This window comes from Arachis stenosperma, chromosome 2 (assembly GCF_014773155.1).
Source record: "Arachis stenosperma cultivar V10309 chromosome 2, arast.V10309.gnm1.PFL2, whole genome shotgun sequence".
In the NCBI taxonomy this organism is placed as follows: domain Eukaryota; kingdom Viridiplantae; phylum Streptophyta; class Magnoliopsida; order Fabales; family Fabaceae; genus Arachis; species Arachis stenosperma.
In genome coordinates this window covers 114245259-114258044 of record NC_080378.1, presented here as the reverse complement: position 1 = coordinate 114258044, position 12786 = coordinate 114245259, and the positions used below count along the sequence as shown (strand labels likewise).

At 30.2% G+C, this 12786-nt stretch overlaps 1 protein-coding gene across 1 annotated transcript; it reads right to left on the bottom strand.

Annotated features, from left to right (window-relative positions):
- Nucleotides 1-4690: 4690 nt before the first annotated feature.
- Nucleotides 4691-7391, bottom strand: LOC130960555 (receptor-like serine/threonine-protein kinase At2g45590). The gene is made up of 3 exons (XM_057885976.1): nucleotides 6050-7391; nucleotides 5579-5903; nucleotides 4691-5335 (listed from the first exon to the last, which is right to left on the bottom strand). The coding sequence occupies exons 1-3, from the start codon at nucleotides 7324-7326 to the stop codon at nucleotides 4856-4858; spliced, it is 2082 nt and encodes a 693-aa protein (XP_057741959.1). The 5' UTR covers nucleotides 7327-7391; the 3' UTR covers nucleotides 4691-4855.
- Nucleotides 7392-12786: the final 5395 nt, after the last annotated feature.

The following is a 12786-nucleotide window of genomic DNA, read 5'->3' as shown; positions in this document are numbered from 1 at the left end:
CCACCCATTTTTTTTACATAATTTATACTTAACGAACGAGATAATAATAAAAAGAATTGGACTACCATAATCCCAAAAAGCTATTGGATTTCAGGCCTCATAAAGTTTTGAACATTTTAAACGGATTATGAGTTAATGGGTTGGCTTAAAATGTATTTGAACACCAACGTAAGTTAGCACAGATGGATGAGGGTCTGAGTCAAGAACGGATATAAGGGGGGCCGAGTGACGGCCTCGGCCCCCCCAAACTTTTTTTAATAGTAATAAATTATTATGCATAATTTAATTTTTTTTAAAAAATTATTTATTATTTTGTCTAGTATAAATAAAAGTTCAGTCTAATTTAAATATTAATAATTTTTAATATCTACAAAGTAAGTAACAATATTAAAGAAATCTGAAAAAGATATTATTGCTAATATTTTTTAATTAAATAAAATTTTTTAAATCTCATAAAGTGAATTCTTTTTCTTCTTGTGGCCGTCTTTTTTTATTCATTTGGTATTAATTTTCTTTCTTTCAACTGCTACAATTAAGAGATCTTTTTCAACTATGAATATTGTGAAAAATAACTTAGAAACAAAATAAAAGATGAATTTCTTGCTAATTGTCTTTTAGTTATATTGAAAAGAAAATTACTGAAAAATTTGACACAAATTCTATTATTGGTGAATTTTATGATACTAAGATTCGACCACTTCGTTAATAAAAAGTATACACATATTTTTTTTACTTTAAAATATATTCTCTGTCGGTATATTTTTGTAATACATCTTATATTATATAATCTTTTTATATAATTTTTAATATTATGTGTTTTTGCCCCCCCAAAATATCATTTCTGGATCCGTCCCTGGTCTGAGTCTCTTAACTATCTCTCCCAAGTTCGATATTCACTGAAAGATGGAAATGGAACTTGCTTACTTAGGAGGGTCGCCCACTTTGTGTGCCTCTGCAGTACCCAAGGAATTAGTCATTGGGCTTCCAGCTTGATGAATACCCTGGTGCAAACCCAAAAAAAAAATGTATTTGAACTATTACTTGGGCTCACGGAATTTTATAAATGGTGGAGTCATTTTCAACTTAATAGAAGCTTAATCTTCCCTTAGAAAAAAAAAAAGGCTTAATCGTTTCAGTAATCATCACATCTATATATTTTCAATTTCTTAAACTTCCGAATATATTTGTGGTTATTCCATAGACATAAATCTAATCACTTTTGTTTGGAAACACTTACATTAGAAATGAGTTTCATCAATTTTGGTCAACAAAAACACTAGTTTAACATTCTACCAACTATTTTATATTTTTATGTGTCTTAGATAAACTTATATCCATTAAAAAATAACACTTTCTTTTCGCATGTGTTACCATGATAACGTGTATCGGAAAATAATAGATCTTCTTAGTATTTTTTCGATTAATCTTATAGGAAGGATTTTAAATGTATCAGAAACACCGACCAATTATTTTAACCGTTAATTTAAATTATAAAAAATATATATAATATATATTAATTGAAATCAACTGTGAAACACCGATGTTCTCGACACACTTAAAATTTTTCCAATCTTATAAAGTGTGCTACTATATCATACCGTAGAAGATTTTCACTGACATGTCTATTACCTATTCCCCAGTTGCATTGGATTCGCATTGGCTCCCATGCCAAAGGAGCTACCGAAGAAAACAAGAAAGAACCAAAAGCCATAATGTATAGTCTATCAATTAATGCTTCCTTATGAATAGTCATGATAAGATGGTTTGTTAAGAACAAAGTACAAATTTTCTCTTAACCTCAATGAATTTCGTTAACATGACGTTAATATTCTCACTTTTGTTAAGTGACCTTGGTTAAAGTGGTTAAAAGTTATAAGAATAAGCCTCACGATTGAACGTTAGACTAAATGACGAAAAAGCACATAAGCAAGTGTCGGGGGTTCGAATCCCGCCTTGTGCATGCAGCAACCTATTAACCAGCGACAAACCCTTAAATGGAGCTCAGTACTGCGACGGATTAATTCTTGACCTGCCGAGTTGGGGGATACCGTGAAAAACCAAAAAAATAAATAAAGTGAAAGTGTAAGTGGATATTTCCCATAATTGACGACATTATATTCTTCAGAAACTAAACAGATAATTAAGTCCTAAACATGCGTATAAAAAAAAAATACTCAGTCATCACATGTCAAAAATATTATTTATATCTTAAAATTAGTTATTAAAATAAATTTTTATATATTTATTTATAAATATATATGTTGTTTAAATTATTTTTAATATTTATTTTATATTTTAATATATATTTTATACTAATAATTAATTTTAATATATATCTAATACAATTAATTTGTATGTAAATATATATATTTTAATTTATTTTCAACTATATTTTATATTTAAACATATATATATTCTATATCCACAGTTAATTTTATAACTAATTTTTTTTGTACCCATAGCGCCGGTAATATCCGTTAGAGCTACTAATAAACATGATGCACCTAACACTCAATTTTAAGGCACCATTGGCCCACGCGAGATGACAGACATAGATAGAATTGCAACTATTTCTGTGCATAATCATCATCTGATTCAGGGTAAAGAATTGTCTATAAAAAATTGAAAGTTAGATAAGATTTAATAGCTAGTAATAATACTGAAACAAAATTACTATATTTACGAAATTGTTAACGGTACTTAACAAGGTTACTTAAAATGAATATTTTAAAAAATAATAAATGTAAAGCATTAAAATATTAATTTTTTGTGTTTTCAATAAACTTTTTTATATTCAATATTTTGAGAACAGTTATTAGCTAAATCCATACGAAGAATACAAAGAGTTATGACTAAACGGAGTCCACAACCATTTTTTTTTTAAGGAATCTTATTATGATCAAAAGAAATATACAAATATATAGGAAAACAAGACTTGAGATCCTCTTTAGAAGAACAAAATCAACCAAGAGATCAATAGAGGAGAGAGACAAAAATAAAATAATCTAGCAATGGTTAGGGTCTGCCACTATACAATACAAGCATATAGAATTCACAACCCACTAAATTATTTTTACAAAATATAATATAACATTTATAATTTTATATACATAATATTTATAATTATATATTTATTATAATTAGAATGATATGTTATTTTAATAATAATTAATAAATATTAAATAAAATCATTTTAAATTATTTGTAATAATTTTTTATTGTCACTCGGATAGTATTGTTATTTCTGATTACAGTACATTAATAAATTATTGGAAGTTTGAAGTCTCCTATCTTACAGATAGATATCTATCTGAGGCCTTAACTCACATGATATGAGACAGTGACAGAGTGAGGAAGTGAGGACAGCCAAATTAAGAAATAGAATAAACCAGTATCACATGCAAAACTTCCTTAAATTTTATACAAGAACAAGAAACTGGTCTCTAATGTGACATTGTTTATAGATGTTGAATATTAAAAAAAGGGCTATAATCTGTTTCCTTATATAGAGCCAGCTATTTTTAATTCATTGTGTTTTTAATTCAGAAATAGAATTCATTGTATTCTATATGGTTCTGGTTATTGAATTCTTTTTTAACCATTCATTTGGTATAATTTTTTTTCCCCTTTCTAATGCCTGATTAGAAATGGTGAAATCTCATTTTAGGTGTACATGTGAACAAAACATCTAGTTAGAAGAATAGATCAAATTAAATGAAACATAAAGTGATGGTTAGAAATAGAAGAAAATCTAAGAAAACTTTGAAAAAAATAATCAAGGGAAATTTATTTCAAACATAATATATGATAGAATTTAATAGTGTTGTTATTCCAGCTATTTAACCAATATTTATTGTTGTTATTGTACTTAAAACTCAAATTGAACAATTTGGTATAGGTTTTTTGATTCCCAATTCCTTTTTCTTTTTTCATCTTTATCATTTATATCAAAACTTTATTACTAATAGTCCAACTTGAAAATTTGTAGTATATTCTATTCCGACATGAGTTTCTTTCTCTCCCAAGACATTAACTCCATAACTCGAAACATTGAAAATGGGTCAAGTTTCTATAATCCTTCCTATTTAAAAATCAATTCTTTTTATTTGTTCCAAGGAGCTTAAAGCTAAATATGCCAAAGCATGCATGTCATAGGTCCACTAACGATAAAATGATTTTATGATTCTCATCTCGTTTTCAGAGAGACAGTGCACTCTCCACTTAACACAAAGTAACATCATAATCACTTATAAAAAGGGAATAATGGGGCCAACATTTGTTCCCCCTCTCAACTGAAACTTATGCTAATTACAAAAACATTGGCATAGTCTGTACATAACTTTAACAAATTAGACCAACTAAAAAAAGGAAAAGATGAATATGATCACGAAATTCTTAATATTTAGAGTCAGAAGGCACTTGGCATATACATATTCATATATTCTTTAAAAAGTGCCAAATTGCTTCAAAGTAAAAATTAGTGTTCCCATTTAGACCAAGTGCCACAAATTTATCTAATTTTCGGTCCAGTTAAAAATTGAAAACAATGGAAACAAATAGAAACACAACTGTTTATGTATCAATTGTCTCTGTTTCTATATTTAGCTGCCAAAAACAACCCTAATATGTGATTGAAATCATGAACTCAAAAAGTTAATTAAGATTAAAAAGGAAGAACATGGTAAGAAGAAACAGTCCTATAAGGGAAGTACTTGATTTATCACTATTTTTCTCTTTTTTTTTTGGTTTTGTTTTGTTTAACATTAGTTTCTACAAATGATGAATAAAATTAGAATTGGACCTACAACAAATACACTCTTACAAGTTAATGAACAATACACTCTCTTAATAGAACTCACCGAGCCTTCTTCCTGGACTTGAAGAGAAAATTCGAGGGCGGCGACGGCGAGAACTCGAATGGCAAGTGAGGCGTGTCGGCCTCGCCGGAGAGCATCCCCACAATCTCCTTCATGGACGGCCTCTTTGCAGGCGATCTCTGGAGGCACAACAAGGCAATTGTGATGCAGAGCAAAGCTTGTTCCTTGTCCAATGAAAGAATGTTAGTGTCAACAAGATCCAAGAGCCTGCCGTTGTGAGCAAGTTGCCTAGCCCATGAAATCAAATTAGCCCTCTCGAATTCCGAGATCGGCGATGCTGTCACTTGAAGGGGTCTCCTCCCAGCAACCAAAACCAAAAGAAGAACACCAAAACTATACACATCACATTTCTCAGATAATTGGCCACCACCACCATATTCAGGAGCAATATAACACACAGTCCCCCTCATGCTTGGAGTACTGCTGATTCCACCACTCTTCGGTATGTCACCACTCACCTATGTTGCACAAATACAAATACTAAGTATTAAGTGCGACGAATTTAATACAGCGACACATCAGCAAAAATAACTAACTTTCACATTCATAGTGTGAATAATTATCTAAATGGATATGATTACACGATCAATGTGAGTGCATCAAAACTAAACTCTAAAATACGACACGGTACTATACATAATTACGGCAGTCGCATATTTGAGTAAAAAATTGAAGTATTTGTGCATTGTCACGGAACTCACCCAATCTTGGCTATTCCTTCTGCCATTGTTGTTTCGGATTAGTTCACCACTCAAACCATCAAGCCACCAATCAATGCTTCCTCTGCTGGTCTTGTTTTTCCTCTTCCTCTTCTGATCCTGAACCACCACCAAGTCCTCATCTTTGTTCTGCCACCAAGCTTCACCACCATTGTTATCAAGGCTCCTCTTCTTCTTCTTGCTCTTCTTCGCCAGCTCCTCACAGAACTCCTCCTTCCACCACTCCCTCGGCTTCCGATTCTTCTCCTTCTTCTGCTGCGGCTGATTCTTCACCTTCTCCTCGTCCAATGAAGCCCACCAATCCAACCTATTTTGCACAAATATGAATATAATACAAGCATTGAATACAATCAAACTTAAAAGTTTAAGATAGCAATATTTGATTCAGATATAGATACACAAAATCCAATACATTAGTAAAAATTGAAGTATTTGTGCATTATAGAATCCAACCTCTTTCTCTGCTTTTTCTTCTTGTTCTTATTCTTGTTTTTGGCCTCCGAATCCAATCTTTCAACACCCCCATTATTCTCTGCATCACAACTTATGCTACTTGGAGAAGCAACCCATTCATTCTTGGGCCTTTCTTTCTTTATCTCACTACCAATCCATTCCATAACATAATCCTTGACCCTCCCTGACTCTGACCCTCCACCATTGTCCTGTTTCCACCACCAATCCCTGCCGGAACCACCGCCATTACCGCCACCCTTCCTCCTCTGATTCCCACTCTCCACACTCACCCCATCAAACAACCCATCCGACAAGACGCTACCTTTCTCCAACCCGACCTCCGGCGAAGTCCCCGCCGCCGCCGGAGACGCATCTGAATCCAAAACCCTCACCGCCGCAAAACTTTCTGGCGACCTCTCCAAATCAAATCCGGCAGTAGTCCCAGTCGCCACACTCTCCACCACCGAACCACGATCACACTCTTCATCACCACCGCCGCCACCACCACAATCACCACCGTGAACTTCCTCCTCCACCACCACAACCCCAACCTCCTCCTTCACCCTGGCAAGCCCAAAATCCCCAATTTTAGCCCTAAACTCAGAATCCAACAAAATATTACTCGGTTTGATGTCACCGTGAATCACCGGAGGGTCACAACAATGGTGCAAGTACTCCAACCCTTTGGCCACCGAAACTACAACGTCGAAGCGCGTTTTCCAGTTCATAAGCTCGGGACACTTGCGATCCAAAAGCGCGTCTTGGAGGCTTCGATTCTTCATTAGCTCATAGACGAGTATGAGTTTGCGGTTTCTTCTGTCGGAAGAGAAACCCAAGAGAGAGAGAATGAAAGGTGAGTTGAGATTCGAACAGAGAGAGAGTTCATTGTGGAACTCGCGTTCGCCTTGGAGGGAGCCCGGCGAGTCCATGAGCTTCAGTGCCACGGTTTCGCCGGAAGGGAGGGTGGCTCTGTGGACGGAGCCGAAGCCGCCGTGGCCGAGTTTGGTGGAGGGGGAGAAGGAGTTTGTTGCGCGGCGGAGGAGCGTGTAGGAGTAGCGGCGGTGGTTGTTGTGGTGGTGGTGGTGGTGGGGGAAGGGGGTGGTGCGGTGGAGGGAGAGTTTCCGGTAGAGGAAGGTGAGGAGGGTGAAGAGGAGAGAGAGGAGGAGGAGGATGGTGAGGGAGAGGGATCCGATGAGAATGATTCTTTGGTTGTGGTGGTGGTGGTTGTGTTGGAGGGGTGGCGCCGCCGTGGAGAGTGGTGGTGGACGGGAGGGCATTTTGGTAATAATAGGCGGAGAGATGTGTTAACCATTCATGTGTGTAAAAGAGTTAAGAGAGAGTGTGAGAGTGTGAGTGATGAAATGAAAGTGAGAGAGGGTAAGTGAAACTTTTATGATATCATGAGCCTAGTTGTTTGCGTTCTTTTTGGGGCCAACCAATCTGGAAATAATTAGATAATAACTCAATCAAAATTATCTATATATTTACATATTCAACTCTATTACACTATTAGTGTAGACTGCTTCTTGCTTTTTTGTTTTTTTTTTTCCTATAATAGGATTCAGCTTTCAAAGTTTCCCTATTCCTACATAAAGAAAAAAAAGAAAAGAGAGAATAATAATACTTAGTGAAAATTAATGAGTCCTTTAAATAAAATATATATTAAAATAAATTAAATAAAATACACATATATATACATAATAATAAATTTGATAGTTGATTTTAGTATACATATAATATTTTTAAAATAATGATTGGTCAATATAAATTTAAATATGTAATTTTAATTTATTTATTATTGAATAATTTTTAATATTTCTTAGTGTAATTGGTATTTATGAATACAATATATGTAAATTCAATAAGAGACAAATATATTTAGAAACCAATAGAAGGTAGTACTAAAAACTAAAAATTAGGATGTTATGCAATATTTTAACATATTATTATTATAAAAGATTATAAATATATTGTTTATTATTTCATAGTATGAACACAAGTGTGAATTCTTTAACTTTTTTTACGTTGAGGCTAATAAATTGTGTATGTGGTGATGTGACCAGAATTAAACAGGCTAGTGGTTTTGTGAGTTATGATGAATGCAGATGTTGTGTCCTCATGGCCTATTTTCAGGCTCGTAAAATAAAAAATTAAATGGCATTGTCATAAGTAACATAGGGTCAATGTAAACTTGCAAATAAAATTTTATTTCACCGAATTAATTAATTAATACAGTTAGAATTTAAAATTATAATTATTATACACATGAAAGATGAAATAAGTCTATCCATGATGTAAATGGAGTGAGACCCACCCTCTTCTCTCTCTCTCTCTCTCTCTCTCTCTCTCTCTTAAAAGTCAGGTTGTCCCAATTTATGTATTCCAACCGATTATAATAAGGTTGATGTTTACATTTATTTTATTAAAAAAAAAAAGAAATACAACTAACGTTTAAGAAGTTGTGTTTAGAATACACCATGGTGGGTGTATCCTTTTAAAGTAATGTTTTCTTCTTTTTGGTTTTGGCTTGAGCTTTTAGTTTTTATTAGATGTAGTATCACATATTCAAAACTTGAGTAGAAGTTTAATCTTTAATAAAGATATTATTATGATTAGTTTTATATGAAAGTGAAATTATGTTAATTGCCATCATGATTAAATGTGAATAAATTTAATATATTAAACAAAAGAAATAGACAGAAATTCTAAACGATGAATATTTAAACCTCTTGCTGTTGGAAAAGAAAGAATTCAATTATCTCATTTGCAATTAGTAGATGATACTTTTTTTTTTTTGTGATGATGATATTGTGGAAGTAGTTTATGATATTATCAGATGAAAGAATGATTACTTACTAGTAAAGTATTTAAGAATTTTTTTAGGGACTAATCCGAAGAGGGTGAGTACTTGAAAACCGGTAATTAGAGAAAAAAAGGATAGATAGATTAAAGGGTTAAAAGGGTGAATATTTGTCAAAGACTGAAAATTTTGTGTTAATTAAATCGGTTCTAAATAGTTTACCTATACACTATTTGAACCTTTTTAAGATCCCTAAAAATGTGGCTACAAAGATTGTATCCTTGCAATCAAGGTTCTTTTGAAAAAAAAGATGGAGGAAGAGGTTTGGCAACAGTTAAATAGGAAGTTGTGCAAAAACCAAAAGATCTAGAACAATTAGGAGTTGGTGATGTTACTTTGAAGAATCCAGCACTTTTTATTCAAATAGTGGTGGAAATTCAACAAAAAAAAGAATGCCCAGTGTAGATGAAAATAGTGTAGATGTGGAATGTTTGGGCTTGAGTTTTAATGGTGCAGAATATATACTAAAAAATTTAAAGATTTTTTTTATTGTTGGATGGATTTTAAAATAGTAAAATTAGAAAGAATGAATGAATGATATGTTTTTTTTTTTGTCGTTTAAAACGTATGGAAGACTTGAAATAACAAAATTTCAATAATACTAATGTTAGTTTGTTTGGAATAGAGAAAAAAAAAATCTTATTTTAGAAGAACAAATAACTAAATGATTGTGAATTAAAAAAAAAAATGCTAAATTTTAAGAGTGATTTGATTAATATATGAGAATAATTACAAACATCATCAAACACATTGAAACATCTTCTATGTATTGTTATCTCTTGTTTAGTTGTGCTATCTTATTAGAATTTTGCTTTTAGAGTTAATGTTATGTTTTATTCTTGAATAGATATTTTGTTAGGGATGATATTGCTTGTGTAATATTTTTTAGTTTGTTGTGATGACTCTTACATTCTTTTGTAGAAGTTTTGTGACCTGTAAAGTATTAAAAAAAATTATCTTCTAAAACCTCCTTCAAAGTAATTTTTATTTGTGTTACTTATGCTCAAAGTAGTAGTAGTAGTAATAATAATAATAATAATAAAGTGTTTGATAAATAAAAAGAATTTAATAATACTAATTTTTGTTAATAATAAGGAAAAAAGATTTAACTAATATATATTTTAAATTTGTATCAACTAAATTTTAAATTTTTACTTGAAAGAATAAAATGTGATACTTTACTCTTAAATGTTTTTTTCTAATATTTTTTTGTTTTATTTATGAAATAAATATTGAGATATCATATTTTATTTTTTAAAATAAAATTTAAAATTTAAAAGATTTAAATTTATGTATTTTAAAGATACATAATAATTTTTTATTAATAAAAATTTTAAATATCTTTATTTAATAAATATAAATAATTTGTTTTATACTTTCAATAAAAAAAATTTTTTACTTTATAAATTTAATAAGTGCCTTTTAAGTTTTAACGGAAAAATGCTGCTAGAGTTGTGAGGTGTAACTGTGGATGTTTCATGTTTCATTGGATTATCAAAGTGAAGTCAACGAGGAAATCCAATTGAAAGAGCGAGTGAATCTTGTTGGGACTTGGAACGGACATCACGCGCCTTGAACTGCGCGTGGAAGGCATTCCCATGTCACGTGCATCAATCTCTGGAACGTTTACCTTCGCAGATGCAGTCACCACTGCCATGCCATGTTAGTGGGTCCCACAAGTGTAAGTTTGTTAGTAGTAGTAATTTAATTTCTTATTTTTATACAAAGAAACCGAAAAAGTGATCACTTTTTAAGAAGGCAAAAGTGAAGTATTTTTATATAAGAGAATAAAAGGTTTATTTTTTGTAGTGTTATTTTTAATTTTTCTTTTAGATAATATATTTTGTATATAAAATTAAGTAAAATTAAACCACTATTTTAACTTTGTTTTTAGATTAATTAATTTGATAATATAGATATTTTCTTTCTTTTTGGGTACTTTGTCTAGATGGTGATTAGCAGCGGTGAGGGATTTTACCCTTTGTATAGGTGAAGTTATATGATGGCATATAATAGTAATAATGAGAATAACATGTGCTTATAATGACATAATCATCTAATTATAAATAAAAAATAATGGCAAAAAAAATAAAAAAAAGAAAAACTTTCTTGATAAATTGTGGGACCAAGTATACTATTTGGTACAAATTTTTCATTCAAAGTGATGTTTACTTCATTATACTTAAAATGTTATAATATTTAATTTTTAGTCTTGATCATGAATAATCAAATTTCATTAAAAATATATTTATTTTACTAATAAATCAAATTTTATTATGAATAAATTTATGGATAATATTATAAAATTAGTATAATTTATTATTTTTTATCGGTAATTAATAATATTTAAAAGTGTGACAAAAAATATAATGAAATTACTAAATTAAAAATATTAAGCCGCTCACTAAAATTTTTCTCTAAATTTATTAACGTGCATCTTATTTATTGAGTGGCACGGAAAAAAATAACTATTTATGAAAAGATAAAACTTTAAAATTAAAAAAATATTAAAGTCTGCAAATTAAATTCTGTAATCAGTATAAAAATCTCAGACTTTGGCAGTTATATATGCAATGTTTTAGCAGAAAGTTATGCCCACAATTCAAATCATTGTATGTGTAGCAGCTTCAAATTAAAGGGTTGACTATTAAGTATGTTGTTCAAATATCACTATTTATTTTTTTGTACTTTTTTATAACTCCTCTTCATAAGATATATATCAAGTTAACTAAATATCAATCATAATTTTTAGATAAATTTGTTAGATATATAATTATTTATTTATTTTTTTTAATTTAAATTTAAAAAAAAATAATTTTATGAAAAAACAAATAAAAAATTGAAAACCAACTTTTTAAGCCAGATATTTTAAGAGAAAACTTTCAAGTGATGATCAAAATAAAATTTGTTTCACCAACTTTTAATTTTATTCTTTAACTAAATATTTTGACTAGTCTTAACAATATACCATCAGATATTATTAGCATAAAATTCTTTTGCATAAGTTAAATGCTTGATAATATTATAATAGACTACGTAGAGGAGGAAAATTGAATTTTTGTTGACTAGAAAGTTTCACCAAAATTCTGCTTTCTACAATCCTACTTATTATTTAATCAACATTGACCTAGCAAAAAATTCCGAAGTCAAAAGGCAATATTATTTTATATGAAAAATGAGCCCAGATATTGCATGTTTCAATGCCAAGTTAACTCATCATATATATATACTTATCAATTAAGTTACCTATGTTACTTTATTTGTTGTAACAAATTAATAATTGACATCTATTATTATGGACATATAAGGAAATGATTACTTGAGGAAAAAGATTATAACAAACTTACAAAGTCTTTGTCATGATAGCACATTACATACACTATTTTTTTCCCTATTTAAATGATGTTAATTACATAAATAAAGTTATTTGGAATAAGTACAATGTTTTTCTAATTGAAGATATTTTTTCGGTTCTTCTTCTTTTTTATTTACACCTTAGCAACCGAACTTACTTTGTACTTTAGAAAATGGAAAGTGTTAGGACATAATTCATTATTAATTATTTGTGCTTGAAAGTTCCGAGATTATGTAAGATTTAAAAATAGGTTATTGTTAACAAATGTTATTACCACAAGAAGAATATTTTTTTATAGAAAATATCAAGTAAATGTTAATATTTTAAGTTTTTATGTATTTACTATATTAAAAAAAAGTAAAAATGTTCAATTTTATTCTCTTAATAACCAATATTCTTACTAGAGCATCTTTTAGCTAAATCATTAAAAATATTAACATGAGCTCATTCTCAATATTTTCAAATATTGCACTATCATATATATCCAACAAATATGGGTTTAAATAAAAGTGACAAGATAAT

Bases quoted from the DNA above. Each gene is read 5' to 3' on its own strand.
- LOC130960555 (XM_057885976.1), bottom strand. From the start codon at position 7,326: ATGCCCTCCCGTCCACCACCACTCTCCACGGCGGCGCCACCCCTCCAA. The intron at 5,904-6,049 runs GTTGGATTCTAT...TGTGCAAAATAG, and splicing joins AAGAAAAAGCAGAGAAAGAG to GTTGGATTGGTGGGCTTCAT. The intron at 5,336-5,578 runs GTGAGTTCCGTG...TGTGCAACATAG, and splicing joins GAAGGAATAGCCAAGATTGG to GTGAGTGGTGACATACCGAA.